Raw genomic sequence first — 13,250 nt, forward strand, 5'->3', positions numbered from 1 at the left:
CCTCAAGTATTTCAAAATGCTCCTGTCTTGCCAAGCAGCCCCTCTCCTGCAACAATTCTAAAGCTCTACAGGAAAAGATCAGGCTTGCCACACTCTAGTCAATTAATTCTAAGGCTCTTTAAAGAAGCCCTAGAAAAACAGGCACCTCATAGCCTGAACTGTCAAAGAAAAAATTTGTCAAGTGTTCCAATTTACAGAGGAGACCTATTTCTGCATATGTGGTTAAATACTTAAAATAGATTCTTTCCCAGAACACAGACTGGCTCAGGATTTGCATAGCCAAGGCCAAGCGAGGTTTTCCTGACTGCAAATGTTCATTGTTGTGGAGGTCCATAAACACTTCTTTGGGAGGTTGATTCTGTGTCAGAGGCCTCTCCAAAGCAATCCTTCTCCTGTTAAAGCAGCCTGACTACACCTGAAGGCAGTGCTTCCTCAGCACCACGACAGCCTAAAACCAAATGACCTGGGCTCTAAGTATCTCTAAATCCCAACACATCCCCCTAGCTTGGCTTGCCATATTTGTTCCTTGATGAGCTCTAACCAGGACACAAGATACACAGGCAACCCCCATGGTAGTCTCAACAGTCCTTGTATGGAAAGACTAGGAATATTTGAAGCATGGCTAAGGGAGCTTACACATACACTCCTTGGGTAAAACTTTAAGGGCTGAGGTTTCCTGGAAAAAAGGAATTTTATATTTATTTTTACATTACTTTTTGTACATTACTCAAGTGAAATTCCCTACATTCAGCAATAATTCACTGCCAAATATAGATGTGTACATGTAATCCAAAATCAAGATCCCACAATTTGTGGTTTGTACAGACTTTTTTTTTTTTGTATTTACACAGGGGCAAATGACAACTCAATGCACTGTGCAGCACCAGAAGCACTCCAAAGCCTGGAGTTGCTCTACACCCAAACTTTGTCAGACACTTGCTCTTTATCTACACAGGAACCTCACCCTTGGCTACAGCAACACTACCCAGGCTGAGCAGTGGGAGAGGTGGAACTCGGCTCTACCTGTGAAGTAACACCAGGCCAAGGCTTCCCAAGCAGAACATAAGGAAATATTCCTGACAAAGATACTCCAAGCAAAATTTTGGGATGATCTTTTATCTTTCTACCTCCCCAAATAAGTATTAGCATCTACAGAAGTACAAAAGCAGAAAGGCAATCTTGCTTGCAATTGTACCCTTGAAATAATTATACCCAGAAGCAGACTGCTGAAAAGCAAATAGCCCACACAACTGAAGAGCTTAATTTCACAAGCCCTTAAGAAGTTTTCTCAGAAGCAATTAAAAAAAAACCAAAAGGAATATTACACTAACATTGCAGTTTCTTCACAACAGAGTAAGTGGAATGGGTAAAGACAAGTCAAATCAACTCACACCAGCAGAAGGACCCTCCCAATGCCCATCCAAAGCATTTCCACTCCAGGACTAAAAATAAAAAAGCTATTACAGAATTTAAGAGAAAAGTAATTTTATTGTCTACCAAATCACACCTTTCTTTCTTTTTTCTTTTACAAATTCCAAAACAAATGAAAGAATTTTTAAAATGTAATATTATGTAAAAAGCCCATTTGCCACAAACTACTAGACTCAGTGGAACAAATATATATTTCAAGACCGTGGCCAATTGTAAAAATAATCCTATGACATAGACATTGTTCATAAAAATACAGTAAAATGCACTTTCCCCACCTCAATAAATACATTTTAATCTGTTTCTGGCTGGCATTTTAAGCCACCAGAGAGCTCTTAATGAAGCAGTCACCAAAGTAAAATTTTACCTCTTGTACTTTTACAATTATTGCAATAGCATCCAGAACTGTAAGCATTTTTCTTGCAGTCTTCTGTTTCTAGCTTCAGGGGAATCATGGACAGGAGAAAAGATTTATCTATAAAAATGTGCTACTCCCATACTGATTCCCATTTTGGAAAGTATATTTAAGGTTTTCTTCCTTTTTACTAAGAAAGAGTCCACAGAACAAACTGTTTGAAAGAAGAATTCTCCAGAAAACTAAAGTCTATTGTCCATAGCTATAGTTTCATTTTCAATCCCTGTTTATTATATTTAAAATTTAAAAATTGTTATGTTAGATAAAAATAGAAGTCTTATATCTTTAAGAACAAAAGCTAAGATAAAGGTTTTGTTAGAAAAAAGAAAATCTCACCCTTTTTAAGATTTAAAAATCTTGCAAATTTTTAAATCCAAGTATTAACTTGAATTAACTCTGCTTTCCATGCACACATGAAAACACACAATTATACATACACAGATCCCTGATTAAGACATTTTCCAAATGGCTTATTAAAAGTCAATTTCAGCTGAAGTCACACTTTGTTTGCTCAAAGCACAGTTGTTTCTTCAGAAGATGAGTATTTCTCTGCCCTTCCCATGATGCTTCCTTACAGGTCTAGTCTACTGAGTCAGTGTTTTATACTTCACACAGCTTGTGACAATGAGTATTTCTGTGCCCAACTGAATGAGTGCCTTTCATAAAACAAACACACAAAATTTTTCACAGCTGAGGACACGACTGAGAGGCTGACAACAGGCTCATCTTTCTTTGCTGGTCTCCTTCACTTCCATTCATTAGCTGGTTTCTGACACATAAGAAGACTGCTGCATTTGGCATATTTGAGGGACCAGAACAAAAATAACAACAAAACAAAAAAATCCTCTGTGACTTCGCAGATTCATTGCATCACTTACAGCTCTTCCATTTCAAAGTGTGTATTAAAGCTGTTTGCCATGGATGTATGTTCAAAGATCCTGGTCAGGCTTGGTTTCAGCAGCTCCATGGAATGACATGACAGTTCCTGGGAGGTATCACTCTTCAGTGCCATGATCTGATCTGCTCTGGGATCCCTTCTGTCATAGTACAGAGCCCACAGCAAAGTAATAGTGAGGATCATAGCCAGGATCTGCATTACTCCAATAGAGATTCCTAGAAACCTCAGCACTTGCAATTGCTTCGTCCCCCTCAAAAAAGTGTACATTTTTTTACCGCATCCCTGTAAAACAAAAATAGATTAAAAAACACTCAGTAATACTTGGGTTGCAGTTCCCAAGGCTTAGCTCATCCTACCCACTGCTGCCTTTTCTGGCTCCCAAGAATCTCTCTCTCGCTTCCTTCAAACAATACTTTGAAAATTATTTTGTCTACTTTTTAACTGTTTCCATAATTCCAACTTTAAATTTTCTCATACAAAGAGACTTTACTGCAAGATATCTGTGCTACTTTTCAATTCAGAAATCAAAATTGATCTGAATTCCTATCAACTCTCACTAATTTTTAAAGAAACTCAGCTGGTTTTGTGAAGGTTAAAAAAGACATTAAAGTCCTCTTCATAATCTTGTTTCTCTCTAAATTGACAATCTTCAAAGTTGTAAATAATTTTAAACTATTTTAGACTTTTTCTACTTATAGTATCACACTCTGAAGCTAAAACAGTACTGTAGGAAAGATATATGGACCTGCATAACCTCATCAGAAAACATTTCATGAAAACTGTGTTAAAACATTGTAAGTTGATGTTCATAGAAATGGAATTTAGTTCCTTCCAAACCTTCAATGCAAGCTCTACAGTTTGCTTACATGGCCAACTAACTACCACATAAGGCTTCAGAAAAGCTCCCAAGCCCTTGTAAGGCTGCATGGATCCACACAGAGGCAGCAGCTTTGGGAACTACTGGCTAACAGCACGAGTTACAATGCTCATCACTCAGTACGGGTGGTGGGTGTCTTAGAAACATAAAACCATGAAGAGAGGGGCCTCTGCTACTCTGCATGATGCTTATTCTCTACTCTAAGCCTTGCAGGGTTTCACAGCACAATTATCAAAGCAACATACATATCAAGGGGAAATTCAGAGTAACAAACTGGATGGCCCAGAAGCAGACATCAGGAGCCCATTAAAATGGGCACTGTCTTGAGAATGTTATTTTTTGTATTTACATCCTCACTCCATATTTCTTATAGCTTTTCTCAGAAAATAAAGCAATCAATCAAAGTGATGGAATCTGAAGGCAGGACATGATAAATAACACTTTTCAATCACACTTAAATTCCCCAAAGCCAATTTCCCCAAAGCCAATTCCAAATGCTAAAGTCCTAAATTTATTTGATGAAAGGTCCAATTTTTGCCACACACACAAAATTCACACAGTAGTCAACAGATTTTCATTTAGGATCTAAATAAAATTAATGTACTCTTGGATAATTGTATCAGAATAAATTATAGGATCTCAATGTCTTTGCTCGTTTCACTGTTTCATTTTCTAAACAGCAGCAGACACATAAAAAGGAGCGAGTATGCATTCTCTGAAATTTCAAAAGAAGAAAAACAACACTGTAGCAAGAGCAATGTGATTGGACTTGATTGGGGACAAAAACTGTCACATTGGCATCTTCTTTTCTTCAACTAGAAGGCAATTGTAGTTATCCTACTTCCCAAATTTGTTGTTAATTACAGAGAAACTGTCTGCATTTTAATACTTTTGATAACTTAAAGAGATGAAGGTACATGCTGGTCACAATTTAAAAATGGTCCACCACAGCAATATTCAAACACAGTTTATTTGTTGCCTAGAGAAAACACCCCCTTACAGAGAGCAATAACATTAATGCCTACATCTCCCACAGAAGACAGACACATAACTGAGACAAATTACACCCAATCTAGGTAGACTTTTTTCCTCCATTTAATGATGTTCTTAGAACTCTGCTCTAATACAAGTTCAAAATCAGTTTCAAAACTGAGAAAACATAGCCAGCCCTATTAACTTCACATTCATGCATTTTATTTCTGCTTATGTGACACTTTCATAGTTGGCAGCCTGCAATTAAACAGTACATCAATACACTTCCCTCAGCAAAAATTTGTCACTAAATAGGAAGCTCTTGTTGACAAATCAAATATAGTGTAAAACTTTGCAGCAATCATTCAGAAGACTCAGTTTCAGATTCCTACAAAGCTACAGATTAAAGGTCTGATTCATTCACTTTATACTTTCAGTCCTGAAATAGAAAAAAGCATGTATTTCTTATTTAGCATATATTACCGATTTACTTCATCACAGAATAAGAACCTGAACCGAAATAAGGCACTTCACAGAGCAGAAAAGATAAGCCATCAGCAAACTCAACATTTTGTACACCCAAATTTTGAGTATACTCAAAAGTGTATTAAAGAAAATTGTAAAATCAAATATTAAAACAAAATAATTAAAACAAAAAATTAAATAATAAAACAAAATTAGAACAAAATTAATTTAATTAAAATTAATTTTGAGTATACTCAAAATTATGCCAGAAGCCAAAAGAACATGCAAGTTTGATTTCTTTTAAGTAATCAACTTCCACCAATCATTTTATTTACACTGCAATTCCCAATCACAAGATGGACAAAGCTCCTTTTGTCCTCAGACCACAATAAACCTCCAAGGCCACACCATCATCTTCACACTTCCCTCACAACCAGGCTCTTTCTAAGGTCAGTCTGTTCATGAACCTGCACCAAAGGTGAAGTTCATCAGAACAAAAGCAACTCAAGAAACTGAAAAACAGCTTTCAATATCCCAACAGGGAAAATGTGATTCCTGCCAAAAGTACTTTCAAGTAGAACTGTAAGGCACCTTTCTTCCGGCAAAAATTAAATTGCGAGAGTCCAACTTAGACTAAAGAAAGTTCTGAGTTCCCAACAAAAAATCATGGCACAAGAAAACACATTTATCAGTCCCAGACAAACCAAACTTCAGTTTTCTGAAGTACTACAAAGAATTTTTCTGAAGTACCAGAACGGACTTGCCAAATATTTACATAAACCAATTTTAGGCTAGCAAGGCTAATCTTATCAGACTCCCTCTCAAACCACCAGACTATGCAAGTTTGGTTTGAATCACTTTTTAAGAAAAGCTTTTTTCCTTTAGTTCTCCAAAGCAGAAGTTAGGCAGATTAGTCTTGGAAGTGTAAGCTGGTTTTGCATAATATTGATAAACATATCAGCGAGCATACTGTAAAAGTCTAAGACACCCCACAGGCAAGTGCCACTGAAAGAAACATTTTGCCAACAAAATATTGTATGTATCTCAAAGAGAAATGAAGTATTTTTGTGGCTGATACTACTGAGCACAGCCTGTCCCTTTCTGGAATGGATTCTGCAGTAGAAAACCAAAAATAAATTTTTGTTAAGTGCTGAATCTATCCAAAATGCTCTGTGGTACAGTAGAGGAAGAACCATAAATGTGCCCTTCAGATTTCTTTTGGAAAAAAATCCAAGCAGCCATTTTTTTAAAAAGTAGGTCTTAACAGAGCCCTTATGTCCTAAATAATAATCATCTTTGGCTATTGATTGTCTCCAAAGAGAACCAAAACAACTTGAACATATGAAGTGCTCAGAGAACTATTTTCCTGGAATATGGCACAGGCATGACATGTTAGCAAAAGAGGTAACACAAGAAAACCTTGTACTTTGGACACTACATTCCAATGACATACTTCTCAGAAAATTTTGGGTTTCCTGGCCTCAGTGAGCAGTTTTGCATTGAGTGACCCTGCTTACATAATCCTGTCTTTTCAGGCAGGCAAATGAACGTGCTACAGCTTCCACTGCTCCTTGGAGGCTCTCTACAACAGACTTGTCTGTATGGTATTAACAGTGGCAACAGTATTACAAAAAGCAACCATTATTGCAGAGTGAGCACAATTTCTAGTTTTTCAAAATGTGTAAGAGACTGGCAGGCCCTAGAAGAAGCCTGAATAGCTTTCTCACTTAGGGACTGGCACTTCTAAAGAATAACCAACACTGTCAGTGCAGTGAGCCTTGCCAGAAGCCAAGAAAGCGTCTACAAGCAGCTGGTGGAAAAAAATCCCAACCCCTGCCACTGTCTTCAAGGTTCCTATCACAGACTGGCTTTCTGAGGCACCTGTCTTCTGGTAGCTCTGTCCTCTCTCTCTCTAGTGGAAGCACACAGCTCCTAGGATGGATGCCTGAAAGTCCTGATTAAATTAAATATTTTCTGTTCATAGAGACAATACCACACAAATTCATTTCCCCATTGATTGTTTCCTGGCAATAGCTAACATTCATTTTGGCTTGTTTATATAATGAATCTCCTCTGCTTCAGAGGTGTTGCTGCACAGCTCCTGAACAAGAGCCATGCAAGAGATTATTGTAAGAATGGTTCTTAAACAGCCTCTGAGACTGGAAGAAATAAAATGGTTCTTTGGGTACTCCTCCATAATGCAGAGCTACACAATTCACTGGAGAAATGTTCATGCTACAGCACATGAAAGCATGATTCTAAGGCCCATCCTCCATCCTATGCACTCTGTATTACTCTAAAAGCAATCCAGTGAAGAATGCACCTCTTCTCAGATCCTCACAACTATGTGATTGAGCAGGACTTTCTGTCCACCGTTGGACTACTTGGACTGTTGGTCATTTGCTGTTACTGAGTGTGTACAATTATAGGTCTTTAGAGATCTGCGAGCACAAAAAAATGGTAGCATTAACAAAGTAGTTTTCAGACAAAGGTGACTTTAGACAGTATTTGTGAGAACAAAGTTTTAGTAAAGAGCATATTTACTTGATTTTATAATTCTCACCCTATCTTGCTACCATGACAACCTCCCTTAACTACTTAGAGTTCAAGCAGGTTCTTGTTTTTTAAGGCCTTTTTTGTAATTCTTTATAAATTATCATACTATAATGTAGAAAGAGCATTTTCACAACAAGTTTCTACACATGTTCAGAGTACAACAACGAAATTATCTGCCTCCTGACATGAGACCTGTTAACAAGAGTGCTCTCATCTTCCAAAGGAATTCTCAAAAGCATCCTTCAGTGTACATTTCACTAAAGTACTCTTCCACTTAACCTGTGGTAGTTTGATGGGATGAGGCCTGGACATTATGTCACACCTAATTTATATTGTTGGGATTGGAAAAAATTTTAACTCCAACCTAACCAATATAAAACAAACACTTCAAAGTTTAAACATATCTTAAAACACAGGTTTTAACTGCATTGCCACTAGCTCATCTCACTTCCAGGCAAGGGTGGGTGGGTGGGTTTGTTCTTCCTTTTTTCCTCCCTCTACTTCAGCATTAGCAAAGAATAACCATAAACACTTTCCATAAACACAACTACTCAACAAAAAAAATACTCTATTGCACTGCAAATGGTGAATTTGGAAAACTACTGGATCAGGCAGAATGTATAGAACCATTTTTCTCCTTACCTCCTGATAAAGGTCACTGAGATCCTCATGATGTGCCTGCTTAGAGCATCCTGGGAACTCTTTGACACAACAGGAGTCAGGTGGCCAGTCCAATTCTGTCATTTCCAGCCAGTCTGTGAAGTACACCACGCCACAACATTTAAACTGCAAAAGAAGCATTAGCCAAGATCAGTAATAATTATGCTACTTCTTCAATAGTTAAAGTAGGACAAGGAATAAACCTAACAAAGTTCCTAATACCAACTTTCAAAATATTTACATAGAACTAAAAACTTCTACAAGTGCTTCCATGTATCTTGTTTTGCTGTACTTTGACATAAAAGCAACATGAAAAATATAATGCAGTGACCAATGAATACTTCAAAAAAGCCAACAATACTGCTCTGTCCTTTAAATCCCAATTGCTTCCTTAAAGGATGCTTCACACAAATTGTCCTATATCTGGATTCTCTTATCCTTACTACAAGGAACTAACATAATTTCATGTCAAAATGGGGACAAATGAACAAGTATACATGTGGTTGAAAGGAGTAGCAGAAAAAAGTCATACCAGTGAGGACTATTCTTGCAGGAGTACGACTACAGACACATTTATTGAAAACAGAAAAAGTAGAAATTTACCTGAATATAGGGGGGAAAAAAATTAAAAGAGTAAGCAAAAATGTATAGAAATCACAAATGCTGAAAGGAAAACTGGAAGTGGAAGGAAGTGGTATCACATTAAAATACTGCAACAGAATCAACCATAAAAATAAGAATTTTGGCTGCAAAGCAGATGAGGTGTAATTGGCTATAAAACCCACCAGGACCAACAACCTGTCTTCTTTGCAAAGCACACCCTGAGGTTTAAAGCCAAATGACCAGTCTACCACATTTTAGCAGCTGCTTTCACACAGAAAAGGGTGAAGCAGCTACATCAGATTCGGTTTGGCACCGGATGTGGACTTGACATGACTGAGATGATGTTCTGCTGCAGAAACAAGATACTACCTCTGCCTGAACATCCTCCAGGACCAGCCTGAGTGTAATACCCTGAGTCCTTTGATCCATGGGCTTGGGAACACAGCTGCCCCTTTTTACCCCCTTCAGAGCCAGGGTCCTTTATTCCACATCACTCACTGCTCACAATCGAGCAGACCAGTGCCCACACATACCAGACTCATACACCCAGCATCTAAACCATGAGTAGATGGTGTATAAATAAGAGCCCATCAATTAAGTAGTAACTGTGAAAGAACTTTCTCAGTTCCCCAAATCATTCATCTGGTCACAGGTGCCATAAGGAAAATCTAACTTCTAAAATTTCTTCTAACTTCTGAACGAAATTCTTCTCCCTCAGAAAAATTAAGGCTTAGTTGAAGTTTTATTACATATTATAACCAGCCATTATGATGAAACTACAACAACTTGGAGAAGAGGCGCTATTTAATTTAATTGACCTTTGCATTTAAACCAAGTGTCAGCTCTATTCAAGGCAAATTGACTGAGACCATTTGATTATATTATCCCAGGAACAGAACAGACATAAACACTCTACCTGTATATGAAGAATTACTCAGTTTCAAAGAGCACTCATATGGCCAGAGCAAGAACCTGGGGGAGGGGGGTAGGTGCTGGTGTGTAACCTCTTTCTTTCAGGTTTTAGTATAAATACAGACTAACCAGGTCTGCTGCCAGGAAATGTTTAAATAAACAGGAAATCTGTGCAACAATGATAGATTTCAACATTTCAACAAGGGCAGCACAATGACAGGCATTTAAAGAGTTCTCTTCCTGCACGTGAGTTATATTTGGAGTTAATGGGTTTTACCTTGGGCGATTTCGTGTTTCTGTAACACAATACTTCATTCTATAAAAACAGTTCTGAATTTTAGTAGGCTAGAGGGCAAAGCTGTGGATACACAAGGAAGCTTTTTGGTTTGTTTCCCACCCCCCAGTCAAAGGAAATAAAAACCCTCATCACTTTCACAAACCTCGGCCAAAGAGACAGTGTTGGCATCTTTTTGGAAACTTCCTTTCCCATTCCTTTCCAGCTAAACATATCTTAACCATGACAGCTCCATGAAAGGAAACTAACAGAGCCTAAGGGAAGGGGAGCACAGTTTAATATTAAAACAACATATAGACAAAGTCATTTTACTTTACCTGCAGATTTTTAATTTTATATACATCATATGCTTTAATGCTATAGTAATCCTAAAAGGTATTGGTGTCCTAACCTTACTGAAAAAGGGTATGAGAATGTTAGCAATTGAAATGAATTTATTAACATCCTGATTTTGGTGTTTAAGTGCCTTTAGGGCCTACAAAACCAAAAGAATTGGATATCAAGTGATGTTTAAAGATAGCATCTCTATGCAGTGTTTCAACCAAATGAACTTGCACTTATTTGCCTATTCACTTAAAACCAAATCTTCTCCTTTAGGAGACAAATAACACTCACTGAGCAGGTACTACTTTAGTTCATGAATTAATCAGCATCTTACCTCCCTCTGGAAGAAATTCCAAGCATGGGTCAGCCACTGGTACCTAGGTAGGCCATAATTGGTCATCCTGGCTTTCAGTGTGATCATATCAGACCACTGCACTGGAACCTGGAACAAGGAGAGAGAAGTGACTCACACAGTGGATCAGTAGGCTTGTGGCTTCAAACCCACAGGTTCCATCTATACTGAGATCTTTCCAGTGAAATGACCAAAATAACTATGTACACAATCAAAACAGGAGAACAAGTGCTGCAATTTATATGATACTAATATACTTTACAAGCCTTTCTTAAAATATCAAGGAAAAGTTATTAATTTCCTTTGCTTACAAATAAACGTACACTGAAAAGCAGTTACATTTTGGAGAGACTCAGGGATCATCTGGTACAATTTATTGATATCATTACCAGATTTTTTACTTGGCATAAAACTTGAACTGAGTCCCATCCAAGTCGTCAGGGATGGTATTTGTCTGCCCTAGTTTAGGTATCATTCCCCTGGCGTTGTCTTAGATAATAGAAATAAACAGGCAGCCAAATGGAAAATTCATCTCAAGATAAATAATTTAAACAGAGCAGATGCATCATTCCCTTGAACTCTCAAATCCACCTCATTAAGATGAAAAAAACTTTAAGTGTCTAACTTCTACATATGTAAAATTAATTGAGATGAATTCTATCCCTGGAGTTTTTTCAGCCATTTTCTGGCTTTGTCTGGAGTCCTGCACACAGGTATCCTGAATGTGCACCATTTCAGTAACTTGCTCAAAAACAGTACCAAGGAAGTACAGGCAAGGCCCTATGACCTTTTTTTTCCCAAATACACTCACAGCCTTGTGAAAATATTTTCTTCTGAAAGGATTCCTGAAGTATTTTTCTTTCAACTGTGACAACTCCGAAGTGAGGTGCTGGCGCACTCCATTGTCTGACTGTGACACCTCAGCAATTTGTTGCAAACAGAGGCAAGTGCTATGGCACCTGGCATGTAGTGAAGTTACGAGCCAAAATCAAAATCTCACTTCAACTCAGCAGCACAAATTTCAGTGATCCAAAACTAAACAAGGATCTGAAGACTGCAGTCTTCATCCTATGTCACCATATATTATCCATGCTGAGTTTTGACTTGTCTCCATCAACCTTAATAGTCACGGTGAAAGAAACCACAATCAGCTGTCACTTGGATGGGAGGGGAGCCCAGCTCCTCTAGAAGCCATGACTTTGCTCTCCTATTCAATTTGAAGCTAACAGACAGGGCATTTTGTAAATAGCAACAAATGGTACCTAAGAAAAGAAAATTTGCACAACACTTCTCAAGGAACCTGGTTTTCTTTGTGCTAGATCTTCTGCAAAGATATAGACACAATCACTGCCTGCCTGAACCCATAACACAAATTGGTAACATTTGATAACATTTAGGAACCACTAAGTTATACTACATTTTTGATGCCCTAGTAAAGCTTCATATAGTCTATATACTAATAAGGTCCCAGAAATTTAACATGTCTTTCACTTAGCAGATTTTTGCATTGAACTCACGATGGTTCACAAGAAAAACAGGTTAGCAGTAGAATACTAAAAATTCATAGAAGCATTATCACAGAATATTTCTATCACAAACATTTACACAGGTCACTAATAAATTAATTTAGTTTTGTACTCAATGCATTTCTCTTTACTCTGCATTGTAAGCTAGCACTCTGGTTTCTTTGGATAATATTTGATAGTGCTGCAATTAAGCTCATATTTGTTAGACTATTTTTTTACTGACTTGAGTTAAACACATTCCAAGGTTACGTCTTGGAATGTTACATCCAACTTCTTTAGGAAATCAATGGAAAGCAGGAAAAATATACTCAAGAACTGAGAAAAAGAAATTAAAAGCAAAGTAAAACAATCTAAATTCCACTGCAGTAAAGCAATTTAAATGCTAGAGCTAAGGAGGGATTTCAGAATCTGCATATTTGCTGCAAGAATGCAAACAAGTAAAACTGTAAATGTAATAGGTACATTGATGTACCTATTAAATATCTTCCTGTCAGCTCATAGTAGTGCAAAGTAATACATGATTGAGATGCATCCATTTGACTATATACCAATACTCATATGTAGACAAAAAAATCCTAGAGATGCTGGGTTGATTTCAACCCAAGTTCTATAAAGCTCTGTCAGCCACTGAAATCGAATTACTCATTATTATTTTTCTAATGACTATCAAAGCTTGATCAATGCCTAAATAAGCCAAGGACCCACACTGGCTTTTCAATCTTGTGGGTGGAATAAATTAGTCATGAGGCACACTGCATACTGAGAGCTATGATGAGCTGGAAGGAAAGCTGTTTATGCAAGGACTCTTAGAGCAACTTGAAAGAAAGCCCACACTGGATCAGCAGAGGCAGTTCTGCCTCAGTGACATTACTGACAACATCACCCACTCTACACTACACATCCACCTACGCTAATACCAACTGATCTCTGAAACCCACCAGGGGCTCATGTGATTTAATGCTACACT

At 37.6% G+C, this 13,250-nt stretch overlaps 1 protein-coding gene across 2 annotated transcripts in view; it reads right to left on the reverse strand.

Moving 5' to 3' along the window:
- Nucleotides 1-1,468: 1,468 nt before the first annotated feature.
- Nucleotides 1,469-13,250, reverse strand: part of TSPAN12 (tetraspanin 12) — a 39,510-nt gene continuing 27,728 nt past the window's right edge. For both annotated transcript variants that reach the window (XM_056511347.1, XM_056511340.1), the window contains exons 6-8: nt 10,740-10,847; nt 8,254-8,397; nt 1,469-3,023 (exon numbers count right to left, since the gene is read on the reverse strand). In XM_056511347.1, coding sequence (XP_056367322.1) covers nt 2,718-3,023; nt 8,254-8,397; nt 10,740-10,847 — 558 coding nt within the window. In that variant the 3' untranslated portion in view covers nt 1,469-2,717. The remainder of the gene's footprint in view (nt 3,024-8,253; nt 8,398-10,739; nt 10,848-13,250) is intronic.

This window comes from Oenanthe melanoleuca, chromosome 1A (genome assembly GCF_029582105.1).
Source record: "Oenanthe melanoleuca isolate GR-GAL-2019-014 chromosome 1A, OMel1.0, whole genome shotgun sequence".
Lineage (NCBI taxonomy): Eukaryota > Metazoa > Chordata > Aves > Passeriformes > Muscicapidae > Oenanthe > Oenanthe melanoleuca.